The sequence below is a fragment of the Symphalangus syndactylus genome, chromosome 14, assembly GCF_028878055.3.
Source record: "Symphalangus syndactylus isolate Jambi chromosome 14, NHGRI_mSymSyn1-v2.1_pri, whole genome shotgun sequence".
Taxonomy (NCBI): domain Eukaryota; kingdom Metazoa; phylum Chordata; class Mammalia; order Primates; family Hylobatidae; genus Symphalangus; species Symphalangus syndactylus.
This window is the reverse complement of record NC_072436.2, coordinates 16,649,470-16,665,968: the sequence shown is the minus strand read 5'-3', so window position 1 is coordinate 16,665,968 and position 16,499 is coordinate 16,649,470. Positions and strand designations below refer to the sequence as shown.

General features: G+C 58.6%; 2 protein-coding genes across 2 annotated transcripts; one reads left to right on the top strand and one right to left on the bottom strand.

Annotated features, from left to right (window-relative positions):
• Window positions 1-1,801: 1,801 nt before the first annotated feature.
• On the top strand, window positions 1,802-9,491 carry KIF19 (kinesin family member 19). The gene is given in 15 exon segments (XM_055243406.2): window positions 1,802-1,930; window positions 2,094-2,243; window positions 2,776-2,901; window positions 3,913-3,958; window positions 3,961-4,071; window positions 5,159-5,333; window positions 5,465-5,663; window positions 6,628-6,856; window positions 6,941-7,062; window positions 7,543-7,676; window positions 7,920-7,926; window positions 7,928-8,026; window positions 8,219-8,306; window positions 8,889-9,144; window positions 9,146-9,491. Coding segments are annotated over 15 exon segments (2,037 nt in total). The 3' UTR covers window positions 9,312-9,491.
• Window positions 9,492-10,044: 553 nt separating this feature from the next.
• Window positions 10,045-15,485, bottom strand: BTBD17 (BTB domain containing 17). The gene is given in 4 exon segments (XM_055242982.2): window positions 10,045-10,919; window positions 10,922-11,366; window positions 13,577-13,853; window positions 15,334-15,485. Coding segments are annotated over 4 exon segments (1,437 nt in total). The 5' UTR covers window positions 15,419-15,485; the 3' UTR covers window positions 10,045-10,289.
• Window positions 15,486-16,499: the final 1,014 nt, after the last annotated feature.

Here is a 16,499-nt window from a genome sequence, read left to right as displayed (position 1 = left end):
TTCACCCAAAGAAGTTCCTTCCCCTGCCGCAGTCTCCAAGCTGATCGCCTGGCTCCTGCAGTTCTCCGGCTCCCCTTTCCTATTCTGGAACTTGCTTGCTTCCCCTTCCACTGGCCTTAGTCCCTGATCTCACAGGGTCCTGTTCCTTCTGCACAGGGGCTTCCCCCAGCACCCCCCTCTTTGACTCCCGATCATCCTTCAGCTCATGTCACTGTGCCCTCTACCTACAGCAGGGACTCTGACATTTCGCAAGGCCTGCAATCTCTGCAGGATACAAGTCTACCTCACCTCGCCTACTAGGCTGTAGACACCATGCAGGCGGGAACGTGTGATTTATCCATTACTGTATCCTCTAGAACAGAGAACGTGCTCAAGAAAATTTGTTGAAAGACACTCCGATGAGAGAAGAACGGCTGTTTCCAGCCTCCGGGGCCCCTCAGCTTTTGGGCTCCCACAGGACCCCAGAACTGTGGGATCACGGCCACGAGGAGAGGCCCCGACACCAGGACTTCCTCTAATGGACACAGGGCCTTTGAGCACTGGGTGAACGGGGCCCCACTCCCCAGCAGCCATGTGTGTTTGTGAGCGTTTTCAGTCGGCCGGCATCCACCCGGTCCCTTCAGCCAGAACCCTAGGAGCCCCGCCCCCGTCCGACCTGGGCTCCTTTCTCGCCGGCGTCCCTGCTGCGGTGGCTACACACCCCTCAGGCTGGCTGCCCAGCACGGTTTCCACGCCCAATCTGCCGCGACCCCATCACTCCACCCCCACCTACCCCTGACTCCTGCTTGTCCTCCAGCCTGGGCTCCTCCCTCCGCTGGCCAAGTCACGCCAAGCCGTTTGCGGTTACAGGACGAGTGGGGGCCTCTGCATATGTGCAGAGTACGGAGGGCCCAGGGACGTGAGGCTCCCCGATGGGCAGCCTCCCCTGCTTTTGCTTTTCCCCAGAGCCCCCTCCTGGCCTGCGTTCAGCATCTTCTCAGGTCGTCATCGCCCTCTGCAGTGCCTGCCCTCGGGGTGAGGGTTTTTGTCGGCTTTTGTTACATCACCGACGTAACAGTGCCTGGCACGTAGTAGGTGCTCAATAAGTTTGTTGTTGCATGCGCTTCAGTCTCCCCTAATGCTTGTCCCTTACGGGCGCTCTCATCGCTCTCCTACCTTCTCCGCTACACAGCCCGAAGGTCCCCTCCTCCGGGAAGCTCACCCGTCCCACTTGCCAGAAAGAATCAAGCAAATTTTCTGAGTGAGACACCTTGTCCTCACTCAGGCATCCTGTAGGCGGCTTCAGTGAGTTGTTGGGGCAGATGCGCCAGGAGCTCCCGAGGGCAGGGACGGCATCTTATTTCTCTTTTTCAGTCCACAGGGCTTGCACAGTAGATGCCCAAAAAATGAGAGTGAATTTAGAATGAGAGACCGAGTGGCTGAAGATTGCCTCCTTCCTTTCCCAGTCTGTCGGTTACTTACCCTGTGACAAGCCCTTGGGACTGGCAGTCGCCCCTCTCTGGCCTGTGACTGCTGGCTGCTCCCACTGACACCTTATACCCTTGATCTGATCATAAATAAGCAGCCCGGGGACCTCGAGACTGAAACTGATTTAGAGACTTCTGGGAGCTTTTTTCACTTCCCTCCTCCCATCCGGCCAGGACAGATCCCTGCCCAGGAAGGGGCTATCGATGGTAGCGGGCTGCGCGCCCAGAACTGGGCCTGGGATCGTGGCGGGGCGGGGCGGGCATGGGGACCCGGCTGGGAGGTGAGCGCAGCTGCCGTTCAGCTTGTGGGTAGTGGGTAGCACTCGGGCTGAACCATGCAGGTGCTGCGCGTGGACTACGTCGCTCCCTGGTGGGTCGTGTGGCTGCACAGCGTCCTGCACCTCGGCCTGTGCCTGCAGCCCGTGAACAGCACCTTCAGCCCCGGTGACAAGAGTTACCAGGAGGTGAGTTCACACCGCCCCAGACCCCAGCCATGCGCGCCCCAAGTCCCCGCACTACCCCCTCTCCCCTCGAGAGCCTGCACTTTACCACGTGCCTCTCAGACCCCTTCTCTCCCCGCGCAGCCCTTTCTCATCTCCCCTCTCCCCTTCTCCCCTACCTTCCCAGGCCCTTGGCCCTCGACCCCTCCTGTCTGGGAACCTGGGGGCCGGGAAAACTGAAGAGATCAGAGTGAAGCGGGCGTGGGGAAGGGGAGGAAGGGCGCGAGACCGCCTGCGGGGTGAGGGGCTGAACGCTGAGCGGGCAGGGCAGCGCGGGGTAGGGGTAGGGACAGGGCGTTCGTGTCGGGGTAATCCTGGCGCGCCAGGTGCGGGGATGCTGAGGGGTGCCCCGACGTTTTCGACCGTCTGAGATTCCAAGATGGGGCGCTCTCTTTCCCGGGCTGAGTGGCCTAGGAAAGTTTGACAGAAACCGAGTAGAGTCTCCCGAGTCGGTCTTCACAGCACCCCTCCTCCCCAGCCCCGGCCTGCAGGGTGGGAGTCCCAGCTAGAAGGCTGCAGGGCTTGGGGAAGCAGCGTGGGTCACTTCCCCTCTAGCGCAGAGAATCCACAGCTGCTTGGGCTTGTTCCAGGGAAGGAAGGTGGCCTCCGTCAGCCCACCTCACACTGTTGTCCTGAGGACCCCCTTGCATTGACAATCAGCCTCTCTGTGTCCCCTGGTCCTAGACTCGCCTATTCCTGTTCCCCCACACCCCTCTCTCCACCCCACACCTTCTAAGCCCTGAATTTCTGGCCTAGGGCAGTCACTCCCGGCTTCCCCGCCCTTTCCCTACTCTGCTGGCCCTTGGCAGGATTCTGCACCCCACAGACAGGGCCAGGGCTCCCCAGACCTCCCTGCCCAGACAAACAAAGCTGCAGAATCTCCCAGCCCGTCTCAGGTCTGGTCACGGCTGCTCTGGCCCCGGGAGCCCACCTGTGTCAGTTCCTTGTGTTGGGTCAAAGATTCTGGGGCCAGTGGCCCAGGATAGGGTCCATTTGTTCAGAGCCAGGCGCCCATCTCAGGACTTTGGCCCCCGGCGGCCTCTCCCTGTGTCAAGTTCTCCAGATACGGGACGGGTCGGGGCAAAGCAGGGCCTCTTGGAGGGAATCCTGATCCAGTGTGAGGTGCCCAAGCGCCAGTGACAGGGAGTCTAATAATAACCCCTGGCAACCCGGCTGCCATCAGGCCCAGGCAGATGGTGCCTGCCCTACCAGAGGGAGGGGAGCATCAGGACCCCTTCCTGGGGTTCAGTGGGCACTTGGAGCCCCTGCCATCCACTTAGAAATCCATTTCCGCCTGTTTGTGTGCGGAGGAGTGGGAATGGATACGTGTATGATAGCATGCAGGGAGCATTCTCCCAACACCTAACACTTGCCAGCTGCTGTCCTGAGGGCGTTAAGTTTTATTCCAACCCCTCAATGGGGGACGGGAGACACATTCTTGAAACAGCTCATTGATGGTTCAGAATATTCCTAATAGCAGGTAAATGAGGCCAATGGTAGGTGGTGGGGTCCGGTGGAACTCTCTGGAGACTGTCAGTGGGACCCTGAAGGCTGGGAGGACATTCCAGAAAGGTGGGAGCAGGGAGGGCACAGGTTCCAAAGGCAGGAAGGGGATGGCGTCTGTGGTGGGTATGGGGAGAGCAGGACAGGTCTTCAACCGGAGCGGGATGTTCATGCAGGAGCAGTGAGCCCAGAGAAACTCAGAGAGATGGGGGTGGCCCTTCAACAACGGGTGGAGGAATGAGGACATTCCCCGCAGCCATTAGGAAGCCACTGAAGGTTGATGAGATCAGCAGTGAGTGTGGCAGGAGGTTGTGGAAGTGGAGGAAAGGAGGCCATCACCCAGAAAGACTGGGGGAGGCGGGGGAAGAAAGGCCCCGCAGGCAGGCCTCGGTGAGTGCACGAGGGTGACTGCATCCTCTCCGCTCCATACGTGTTCCCTGCAGGTGAAGCAGAACCTGATGAACGTCTCCTACCACATCGCCCAGGACACCCAGCATCATCGCGGGCCGAGATCCAGCAACTCAAGTGCAAGACTGATGAGCAGACTGGGCGGGGCCAGGCCCGGGGCCGGCAGGATCGGAGTGACATCCTCTACATCCAAGGTGTGCCTCTGGGTCTGTGTGAGTGGCAGCCCCCTTCGGGCAGCCTCACGTTGCTTTGGGATCAGGCCATGTTGTGTTCAAATCCAGAATCGGGCTCTTTCTGGCTGGGTGGTTGAGCTAGGCACTCACCAGCTGTGAGCCTCCTAGCATTCAACTGTTAAATGGGGTTGTCATCTCTGCTTCAGACAGTTGCCAGAGATCACAACCCCATTTTACAACCCCACCTTGGAAGAGTAGGTGGGATCCCATGAGGGAGAGGCACGTGAGCAATGAGCTGTGCAGGGCACACACTAAGGGCTGTGGCGTAGGGCCGCGAGGTCATGCCTGCACCCCCGGAATGGGCTCCGTTTCCTTGTAGACCTGCATATTTGCTATGATGGTTTTCCAACAGACAGTAAAGCTTCTTTTTTAAAAAAAATTTACTAATATAAAGACAGAGGCAGACAGTAAAGTTTTGTTTTTTTTTTTTTTTTTTTTTTTTTTTTTTTTTTTTTTTTTTTTTTTGAGACAGTCTTGCTCTGTTGCCCAGGCTGGAGTGCAGTGGCATGATCTAGGCTCACTGCAACCTCTGCCTTCTGGGTTCAAGCGATTCTCCTGCCTCAGCCTCCCAAGTAGCTGGGATTACAGGTGCCCACCACGACACCTGGCTAATTTTTGTATTTTTAGTAGAGACGGGGTTTCGCCATGTTGGCCAGGCTGGTCTCAAACTCCCGACCTCAGGTATCTGCCCGCCTGGGCCTCCCAAAGTGCTGGGATTACAGGCGTGAGCTACTGTGCCTGGCCACAGACAATAAAGTTTCTAGGGGTACCTTTTTATAGTTGGCACAGAGGTGCTGTAAGGGTTAGCAGGAGCCCAGTTCATACCAAGGAGCTGGGAATCGCTTTTGGGCAACAGCTTGAAGACTCAATGTGGGAGTGGGGTGTGGGAGGATGTAGTAATCTAGGGGGTCTTCCTGGAGGAAGCAGTTGGACAGGAAGTGGGAGCACTGAGTTGGGAAGAAAGGGAGGGGAGGGCCCCAGGTGGGCCCAGGCTTTCCTAGCTGAACTTGCCACCTCCTCTACCTTGCCCACCCTCACTCACCGGCAGCTGAGGTCCAGCTGCACAGCGGGCAGGGTGAGAAGGCCGGCATGGGACAGCTTCGGGAGCAGCTCGTCAGTGCCTTCCGGGAGCAGATGGGTGTGTGGAGGCGCTTGCTGGAGCTGGAGAACCGCGCCATGGAGGTCCAGATTAACACCTCCCGACACCTGCTCACCACCACCAGGTAAGCCCCCCGCCGAGGACCCTCCAGGCCCCACCCCTGTGCCTGGGACAGAGGAGCACGACCTGTGGCTGTACACTGTGCCCTGCCCCCATGGCCTGAATGCCCTGTCTCTCTGGGTGGGGCTGCAGCAGCTGGAAGCATGAGAAGTCCCACCGGGCCCTCAGATGGCGGGAGGAGCAGCGGAAGGAGTGCTACGCTAAGGACAACAGCGAGAAGGACGGAGACACACGCGATGACCAGCCAGACATCCTGGAGCCACCGGAGGTGGCCGCAGCCTGGGAGAGTATTGCAGCCCTGGTGGGCGACCCGAAGCAGCTGCGCGAGCAAAAGGTGTCCAGGGTTTTGGGGGGCAAGGAGAGTGGGTTTAGGGGACAGGGTGAGCAGGTTTGAGAGGCAAGGTGGAGGGGCCGGGGTGGGGGTAGCCGTGAGACTTGGGAACTCAGGCCACAAATCCCGTGTGACTTTGCTAAGTTCTTTAACTTCTCTGTGCGTCACATTCCCCACCTGTAAAATGGGAGCAGTCCATGGTGCAGCCCTCATGGGGTTGCTGGGAAGATTACATAAATGCCTGGCACATACCAAGAACTCAAAACATGGTAACTAATGTTATAATTAGGGTTTTTCAGGCCGGGCCCAGTGGCTCACACCTGTAATCTAATCTCAGCACGTTGGGAGGCTGAGGTAGGCCTATCACTTGAGGCCAGGAGTTTGAGACCAGCCTGGCCAACATGGCGAAATCCCGTCTCTACTAAAAATACAAAAAAAAAAAAAAAAAGCCTGGTGTGGTGGCTCACGCCTGTAATCCCAGCTACTCGGATGGCAGAGGAATAAGAATCACTTGAACCTGGGAGGCAGAGGTTGCAGGGAGCCGGGATAGTGCCACTGCACTCCAGCCTGGGTGACAGAGAGAGATCCTGTCTCAAAAAAGAAAAAAATAATAATAATTAGGGTTTTCCCAATAACAGATCTTTGCCTTCTGTTCTGGGACATACCCAGACCAAGGGGGCTTTAGGGTATCATGAGCCCTGAGGGGGTCACATGGGCTGGGGTTGAGCAATTATCCAAGCTGGTTCCAGGGGTGGGTTGTGGTCAGGATGGCAAGAAAGTGGACATTGAGGGGCCACCTTGAAGCAGTCTCTGATTGTAAGGCCCAAGATTCAGCTTTTAGGGTTGGCCTCAGCCTGGAGCTCCAGACAGATGCCTGGAGTCCAGGTGCTGGAGGGGCGAGGACGGGCTGGGCAGGCGGATCTGACCCCTCTTCCCGCTGTCGGGTGCTGACCTGTGCCTCCTGCAGCTGGCACTGGAGCAGCGCTACCAGGAGCTGCGCACGCAGAGCCGGCGCCTGAAGGAGACGTCGCGGTGCATCGGCTCTGGGGAGTGGTGCGAGATGCTCAGCCTGCTGTGCCGCGTGCACGAGCTCGAGGTGGAGAACACCCTGATGCGGTTTGAGGCCGTGCGCCGCCGGGAGCAGGACCGCAGTCTCTGCCACAAGATTTTCCAGGGCCAGCAGCAGATGATCGACGGTAGGGCCCACGCCCCCGCACATGTGAGCCACCTGCAGTGGGGGGGCCACTGGCACTCGCTGAGCCCTGCCCCTTCCCTGGCAGACTACAACCTGGCCGTCCCGCAGCGCCTGGAAGAGCACTACGATGTGTACCTGCGGGAGCTGGAGGAGGGCAGCCTAGAGCAGGCCACCATCATGGACCAAGTGGCCTCCAGGGCCCTGCAGGTGGGTGGGCGCCTCGGCGGCCTGAACATGGGCACATGTGCCCAGGGAGGGGCTGATGACCAAGGCAATGCCTTCAGGCAGCTGGAGGGGACAGGACTAGGGTGGCTGGCACCCCAGGGGGTTGACTCGCTTTCCTTCTTACCCCACCCAAAGCCTTGTCGAGCCTGAGTAAGACCTTCATCCCTGGGCATTCCTGTGCATCACTTGTTCCCAACCAGGGTCTGAGGGTCAGGGCTGGCCATCTGAGATATCACAAACGGCCCCAGGTGCCCTCCCAGGAGACCATGCATCAGGCAGTGCCACTGGGGAAGCCTAGCAGACCGCAGCGTACCCCCGAGGACCCAAACAGAAGCCCACTGCCCTTCTGGGGCTCCCAGGCCATCTTACAGCCCTTGTCACCCCGTGAGCCTTTGTGACTCTGTGCTGATTTGGTCCAGGACCAAACCTTCTAACTGTCCACCCTGGCTCCCTCCTCCCCAGGAGAGCTCCTTGCCCGAAATTAGCCCAGCAGGAACCTCGCTGACCCCAGATTATGACCTGGAGAGTGTGAAGACATTGAGCTCTGATGCCCAGTGCCTGCAGAACAGCGCCCTCCCTCCCGTCAGCACAGAGAGGTAAGATGGGGGCCACCTGCCCCAGCCCCCACCCTGCGCCCCCTGTCCCAGAGAGGCCAACCCAAACTGAGGCTAAATGGGGAACACAGAGCAGCAATGAGAGGGAGCAGGTGGCCCAGGTCTGGAGCCAGGACTCCTGGGTTCTCTCTCCTTTCACACCAACAGCTTCTCCCCTGGGGTGGGGGTGGGACCTCGGTGACACAGGCTGGTCTGCAGCCACTCATCTTCCTCTGCCAACTTCAGTGAAGGCCAACCACGTGTTCAAGGCTGGTACTGGGGCCTCGCAGGCAAAAAGCTCTTCTGTGCCCACCCTACCTCCCATCCAGCTTGGCAGCCTGGTGACGCAGGAGGTGAGCTCTCAGTACCCAATGGCCCCACAAGCTCCACTGCAGCGGGTTTGGGACATGAGGGTGGAGAGCAGCAGTTGGGATGGAACCTTTCCCAAATGGCACCAGCCTGAGGCCCTGCTGTCTCTGCTGAGTTGGGCATGGGGTCCCTGCTGTGTTTAAGGGTTTCCTCCTCCCAACCACTCCACCCCACAGGCCCCGGCTCAGGACAGCCTGGGCAGCTGGATCAACTCTTCCCCCGACAGCAGTGAGAACCTGTCGGAGATCCCTTTGTCCCACAAAGGTATGCGTGCCCTCTGCTGCCCTGGCCACCTCACCTGGCCTCGTCTAAACTGTTCAGATCACCCAGCCCAAAGCCCTTTCCTGCCCACTGCACTGCCATGTGCAACCATGCATTGGGTGCTACACATTCTGTAGAGGCACCATTGCCCCTGAGGATTAGTCAGTCAAGGACACTTAAGAGTCCTCTCTAAGTCAAGGACATTTAGAGTGATGGGGGCAAAATCGGAAATTAGAAAAGAGACATGTGGCATAGAGAATTATGTCCCCCCGCCCCTGCCGCCTCCTCTCAGTAATCACTGTAATAGCAAATATCGATTCAATGTCTGCCCCCTGGATAATGTAGCTTGAGTCCATTTCCTCAATTAATCCTGGAAATAACCCGATGGTATTAGTTTTACCATCCCCCATTTGCAGATGAAAGTGAGGCTCAGAAATGGGCCCAAGTTTCTTACATAGCAAACCCCTGGCAGTGCTGGGATTGAAGCCCGGGCGGTCTGGCTCCTATCCATGTCTGCCATGTCAGAAGAGGGTGTTGAGAGGTGGCGTTGATCTCGGGTTGGGTGTTCCCTGTGCCCCGCTGCAGAGAGGAAGGAGATCCTGACTGGCGCCAAGTGCATCTCAGTGAAGGCCGCCTGGCAGCGCTCGTGGGCCCTGGGCACCGAGGGGCGACACCTGCTGGCGCCCGCGACAGCGCAGCAGCCTGTCCCTGCAGTCACTGAGGGCGACGATGCGTGGCTGCCCAGCCCCACGCTGCAGCATGCTGCCAGTGAGGATAAGCTGTCCAGCAGCACGGGCGAGGCCCCATCCCGGGCAGTCGGGCATCATGAGGATGGGCATCTTCTGGCTGCGTGGCCAGAAGAAAAGCCTGGGCAAGAAAAGGGAGGAGTCGCTGAAGGCAACTCCAAGGAAGGAGAGGTCCCGATACTTCGAGATCACCAGACAAGGGGTGAGGCGAGGCCTCCCAGCCCTGGACAGAATGCTGTTGCCAAACCCTAAACAGCCCTGAGGCCAGCCTCGGCCTTGGAAACCAGAAAGCAGCAACAGTGAGACGGGGCTCCTGGCGCAGGTGTGGGGCACGGGCATCCTGGATGGTTGGGGAGGCGCCGACAGGCACTTCACGTATTACAACTGGGGATCTTTTTCTCACCCCCCTCTTTTTAACAATAAAATCCCATTTGGGTCTTGATGGTTGTGTTGGAAATTTGACTTTGTCTGGAATGTGGGGTGGCCATGACTAAGATTCAGCCAACTTCCCCTCCCCCCAGTCCCCATCTACCCCAGCTCACTATATAGCACCAACCTACCAATACCTGGGGGAGAGGGGTTTTTCTCTGGATCCTGAGGCCTCTCCCCATGGTGGGGCTAGCAAGGTCCATTATGTCCCTATCCCAGTCTTCACACCTGCCCAGGCACCCTCCCAGGAGAGGTCAGGGACTTGGGGCGGCCCGGATGCCAGAAAGTCTCACAACCCAGATGAGGCGGTTGCCCCTCGAGGTCAGGGCTCAGAAACTGCCCAGCTAAGCCTCTCAGACTCAAAGTGAGGAAACTCCTGCAAGGGGAATGGGGTGCTCCCTGTCTCCCAGGCAGGTGGGTTGCTGTGACCATGTGGATGCTTTTACCTGCCCTAGTTCTGTGTCTGGGTTGGGGGAAAAGCTCAACAAAGGGGAGTGAAACCCCTAAACCCCCTGGCTTGTGGGACCCTCCCTGGGTTTTTACCCAGAAACTGACTGGTTCAATCATCCCCTTACCACTGTGAGCATCAGTTTATTCAGGACCAAGAACGTTCCTTCAAGTCAGCTGTGAAATCAGCTGTTGAAACCAGGCATCTTGTCTACCACGCCTCACCTGGACTCCACCCCAGCCCTAGGGTCGCCCGCGCCTGGCCATCCAGGGGACCAGGCTTGTTGCCACCTCCATGCTCGCCTTGCCCTTCCCAGACCCACAGGGACCACCTAGGCCAGGCCTTTATTCCCAGACCCCGAGGCTACTTGGGGGTCCGGATAAGGGTGTGGTATACGGGCTTGACGATGAGGTGCAGGTGCAGGGCGTTCTCCACCAGGTACTCCGAGTTGCGCCGCTGCAGGTCGGCATGAGCCAGGAAGTCGCCGGCCTCCTCGCTGCTCTGGTGGAAGCTGTAGGCGTGGCGGACCAGCAGGCGGCCCTGCTGGCGCGCCCCCACCAGCACCGTCTTCTGGAAGCTGACGCCCGCTGCGTCGCCGCCGCTGCTGGCCGGCGTCACCACCAGCCGCGGTCGGCCGTCCTCCGGGCGCGCGGCGGGCAGCGCTGTGCCCGCAGTGTCCGCGTAAACGGGCCGCAGGCTGACGGGCAGCCAGCGCGGCGAGAAGAGCACGTTCCAGGTGACCCGGCGGCCCGCGTCGTGGCCACTCGGGCCCAGCTGCGTCTGGAAGCTGGTGCTGCGGTCGTCGCGGGCCGGGTTGTTGATGACCCACGGGGCGCCCCAGGCGGGCGCGAGGTAGTTGCGGGGCAGGAAGGCGCTGCCGTTGACGTCAAAGAACTTGGCGTAGTGCAGCGGCGACGCGGCGTGGAACTGGTAGGCCTGCAGCAGGAGGTCGGCCACTGCGGGGCCGTGGCGCGCCAGGGCTGCTGAGCGCGCGCCTGCAGCTGGAAGAGCTGTGCCGGTGGGATCATGGGGTAGCGTATGGCGCGCAGCGCCCGCTCGGCCACGGCAGGGGGCGGCCGCGCGCGACCCAGCCAGGCCTCCAGCGCGTGGAACAGCTCCAGTTCATCCTGCAGGACCAGGTCCGAGCGTTGCAAGAGCTGCCACAGCAGCTCGGGGCTCACGGCGCCCCACTCGGCGCTGGCCGCCACGGCCGATAGGTTCCAGGCCAGGAACTGCAGGCAGCTCTCACGCAGGGCCTCGTCCCCGGTTCCCACCGCGTAGTGGTACCAGCCCACCGCCGGGCCCGCGCCTCCCGCCAGGTGCGCGCGCATGTAGTCGGCCACGCCGCGCTGCAGGGAGGCCACGCCGTACTTGGTGGCCAGTCTGTGCAGGGGGATGGCCTGGGTCAGCAGCACGGTCAGCTCCCCGCAGTACAGGTACCTGCGGGAGAGACCAAGAGGTGGGGCGGGGTCAGGGTGGTACCCACCTCCCAGCATAGCTTTTTCTGAGTCCACAGGGGACCCGGCCTGGAGTTGGAGCTTCACGGTCCGGGTGCAAACACAGTGGAGGCCCCACCCTGAGGCTTCCCATGTTTTCCTTTCAAGGACCCTTCCAGGCCATTCTTACTTCACAGGCTCTTCTTTCCGTTTCTGTGGTGATGTAGAAATTGCCTGCATTTCTGTGCCTCTACTAGGCGTGCAACCCTAGGCTGGAACAAAACAGAGGTGGCTCCTGCCGTTGGGGTTTCCATTCTGGTTGGGATCCATGGCCTGCCTTCTCCTTGCCATGAGTCTGGGCAAGTCACTTAATTTCAATGAACCTTAGGCTAATCAATCATCTAGGAAAGGGGGAGTGGCACACACCCCTCAGGGTTATTGTGACAACCAGAGGAGAATAAAGAATCTTGCCACAGGCTAGGTGGGTGCCAGTGGCTCACACCTGGAATCTCTGCACTTTGGAAGGCCAAGATGGGAGGATTGCTTGAGGCCAGGAGTTCAAGACCAACTTGGGCAACATAGCAAGACCCTATCTCTACAAAAAAAAAAAAAAAAAAAGTTAAAATATTAGTCATGCTTGGTGGTGCACACTTGTAGTCCCAGCTGCTTGGGAGTCTGAGGCGGGAAGATAGCTTCAGCCCAGGAGTTCAAGGCTGCGGTGAGCTACGATCATCATGCCACTACACTCCAGCTTTTTTTTTTTTTTTGAGATGGGGTCTCCCTGTGTTGCCCAGGTTGGTCTCAAACTCCTGGACTTGAGCAGTCCTCCCACCTTGGCCTCCCAAAGTGCTGGGATTACAGGTGTGAGCCCCCATTTCTTTTTTGCAGCCTCACCTTCCTTTTTCCTCTCCTACTGTTGGTGATCACTTGTGCTGAGTATCTCTTCCTCTTACTTCTGCCACTGTCCCGCTGCTCACCCTTCCTGCCAGTCCCCACTGGCACATGGCACCGCACTTGCCTCTATAGGAGTGCGGCAGCCACTGCCAGCCATCTTCCCCAACGTCCATTTCTCCCCTTTCCCCTGCGTGATTGCCTCTGGGAATAAAAGACCACATTTCCCAGGCTCCCTGATTGTGGCCTTGGCCATGTGACTAACTGCTGGTCAATGGGCACAGTTTGGGATTTGCAGGAGGGCTGGTTAAATGCAACTGATTCAGGGTAACAGAAAGACCCTTTTTGCCCTTCTGTCTTATCCGCCTTCCTGTTGCCTGGAACTTGGAAGCAATGTATGGAATTCTGCAGGCATCTCGTCTGAACCGTTAGAAGAGTTACTTTCTTAGACACTAGTGTGAATGGCACCCCCTGAGCAGCACCATGGCAGGAGGCAGGAGGTAGAGAGAGCCATCTAACTTTTTCAGCTCCCTAGCCCTGTGGTTCCAAACTGGCCAAACACCAAAACCACAGCGATGCTTTAAAATAAAAAATATTCCTCTATAATGGAATATTTCGGAAAATAAAAAGTAAATAAATAAAATAAAATAAAAAATGATTGCTGGCCCTAACCCTAGACCTGAAACTGACGATCCAGGTTGGGATCCGTGAAACTGTAGTTTTTTTGTTTGTTTGGTTGGTTGGTTGGTTGGTTGGTTGGTTGATTTTTTTGAGACAGAATCCTGCTCTGTCATCCAGGCTGGAGTCTAGTGGCACGATCTCAGCTCATGCAAACCCAAACTCCACCTCCCAGGTTCAAGCGATTCTCCTGCCTTAGCCTCCCAAATAGCTGGGATTACAGTCGTGTGCCACCACACCCAGCTAATTTTCTATATTTTTAGTAGAGACAGGGTTTCACCATGTTGGCCAGGCTGGTCTTGAACTCTTGACCTCAGGTGATCCGCCTGCTTCAGCCTCCCAAATTGCTGGGATTACAGGCATGAGCCACCGTGCCCGGCCCCAAAACTGTAGTTTTTAAAAGCTGTCTATGGCCAGGTTTGGAAGCAGCTCTGAGGGGGTTACCAGGAACCGAAAGTGACATCAAACTGCACAGATGACATGGGCAAAGACAGGGAGCTGTACAGTGGAAGAAGGGATGCAGGGGTCACTGTCATCCCAATGATGTCTGGGGAAATGGACATAACAACCTCTAAGGGCCTGTAGGTGGAGGAGCGGGGGGCTGAGGAAGGGATGAAGCCTCCCCCTAGTCTTCCCCATCCCCACCTGACGAACTTGTCGAAGACAGCGGCGCAGTCCCTCGGCTCCTGCAGCACCGCCTCACTCTGGTTACTCAGCAGCTCCCGGAACAGCTCACTGTGCAGTCCCAGCAGCAGGCGGTGGGCGTGGAAGACCCGGACCTCATCGGTGCTCACAGCCTGCACCCGCAGAACCACATCGCTGGCGTTGCCCTGTCGCAGCAGCTCCTGCAAGCGCTGGAGCACCGCCTGGGAGTGGTTGATGGAGGTGCCAGCTGCCTCCCCGCCAACATCGGCTCTCTGGGCTGCAGCAGGAAGGAACACAGCACAGCCTGAGAAGGTGCCCGGGCCCAGAACCTCAGTTGGGGGTGGAGAGGGACCAGCTGGAGACATATGCATGGGTGTGAGCAGAGGGCAAGGTGGGCCTAGGCGGGCTGTGTGTGCATACCTGTTTGTGCCCACAAGGCGCGTGGATGCATCTGTGCACACACAAACGCATCCTGGGTGGGAAGGTCATGCCAATGCAAACCCCAAGAGGATGCTCTTGGAAGGGGGTGCACTCAGGCAGGGAGAGGTTGTGCTCAGGTTTAGGACAACATGCCTAGAACTCATCTCCATGCTGCCAGCCCCCCAGGCAAGGGTTGAGGAAACTCATGGTCCCACCCTTCTCACTTCCTAAAGAATTGTCCATCTAACCCCTTGGAACAGTAGTCAAAGTGGTGCATTCACTAACAAATACTATATGCTAGACATTCTCCTAAGAGCTTGGGATATGGCAGTGGATAAAGCAAGCCAAGTTCTTATGCTCATAAAAGCTCGTAAAAGCACAAATTGACATATCAGACGGGTAAGACACACACAAATAAGCACTCCAGTTTTAAAGGAGCCAGTCAGGGAACCAGTGTCAAGGCAGGCTCCAGCCGTGCAAAGGCCCTTGAAGGGAATGGGCCTGGGGTACTGGGAGCAGGGACAGTGTTAGGGAGGCCAGAGCAGTGGCAGGAGAGAGGGGCGGGTGTCAGACGAGGCTGCGGGTGTGGAAGGGAAGCTGTTTTCCAGGCCCAGCCCTGCCCTCTTGGGTCCTGATCTCTGAGACAGAAGCCCATTTTCTGTGGGTGGCCAGCAGGGGACAGGAGAAAGTGTGAAGGGCCAGCTGGTGCTGGAATAGAACTTCCTGGGTAAGTAAGCGTTGAGGCTGGCCAGGCCAGCCCTTTTCTCATGCTCCAGGATGCCCTGACGGTCAGATGGGGATGTGCATTCAGTTACAGAAACTGTCAGCAGCTTTCCCAAGCTGAGAACAGCGAGGGGAGCCTCGCAGAGGGAGGCGGGCGGGGGCCTGATAGCAGCAGATGGGCCCCGGCCACATGTGCACGCACAGCACACACAGGCCCGTGGTGCACACAGGAGGGAAGGCTCGCACAGGAGCAGAGCATCTGTGCATGAGGGAGGCCGAGGGACAAAGGGAGGGTGAAAGAGAAGCGGGTAGTGCGTTTCCCAGCCCTGCCTTCCCCAGCTGTCACTTTGAAGGACCTGAATGCTGATGGCGTCCCCATTTAGCCTCTGCCCAGGACAATGGGCAATGGAGGGTCCTCTTGTCCTTAAGACCCCTGTCCACCTGCCTTCCAGGCCCCTCCTTCCTTCAGAGAGATGAGTCCGTGGAGCAGTCCGGTCCACCCCGTGCTCTCCCCAGCAGCTGGACACCGCCCCCTCCTGGCCAGCCGCGTGCAGCCAGGGCTGGGACATCCTGCCCCTCCACCCTGCCCCGCACCTGGCCCACTGCCCGCTCACCTGCACGGGTGACCAGGCCCACCAAGGTCAGCATCGCCCAGAAGCTGCCCCAGGACCCAGGCTTGGAGTAGCCTGTCCTAGGCATCTTTATGCTCAGCCCCCAAGTCCACTGGAGGGACGGTGAAGCCCAGACCACTCTGCTCACATCCCTCTTCCTTATATCGGATCCGGCACAAGGGGGCGGCACCCCCCTTCCTGCTTGGCCTCCCTCCCCCACTCAGCCTCCTCCATGGATTGGTGGAAACTGGCCCCAGCTGTTGCCCAGGCAACCACTTAAGCCAGAGAGTGGCAGCCCCGGGGGCTATTGTGCTGCCTGTGGGCCCCCAAGGGGAACAGATCCGGAACCCTCCTCCCCTAATCTCCTTACCACCCAGCAGGGCTAGCCATGCCTCTCCCTGGAAAGTTTCAGGCTCTCTGGAGAATAGGCGAGGGGCTCCAGGACCACTGGCAGCCATTGGCCTGAGGGTCCCCAGTTCCCTCCCCCAACCCCAGGCCTCGGCCCTGGCATGGAGCGCACTTGGCAGCGTCGTGGCTGGAGCACCATGGTGAGCCGGCTGCAAAGGAAGGGCCTGGAAGAGGAAAGGAGAGGCGGCTGAGGCTCCCACCCCTCCCCCACTCCCATTTTGGGGTGGGGCAGCTCCTCAGAGAGAAGCTCAGGGATCTCTCGAATAGGGGCCCATGGGCAACTGATGTCAGTTTCATATTCTTTGTTGAAGAAGGTTCCTGGAATGCTGTAGGGAGGGTGATGGGCTGGCGGGAAAGTTCTGTGGGGACTGTGACTGTCACCTCCCCCAGGGGCAAGCTGAGCCAGGTGGCAGGGCTGGGCATACAGCAGATGCACCCTGCCCCGTGCACCACTGCATGGGTGCCCCCTGCCCAGAGCGGGGCTGGCCACCTTCTAGCTCTGTGCTCCAGCCAGCCCAAGGCTGGGCACTGTCTGCCCTGCTATTTCCTGACTTGAATTCTCCTTCCCCAAGTGGCCTCAGGTCTCTGGGTTCACCTCCTTGGAAGGCTTGTTTTACCAGTTTCTGTCTTATTTCCAACTGTAATTTTTCCTTTTCCAGGCCAAGGAGGCATGCTGCAGACCTGGTGTTTCACTCCCACTGTAGGGAAACTGAGGCAGGGAGCTAGGTTGCAGTCTCAGTTGGGTTAGTGCAGAGGAGTGC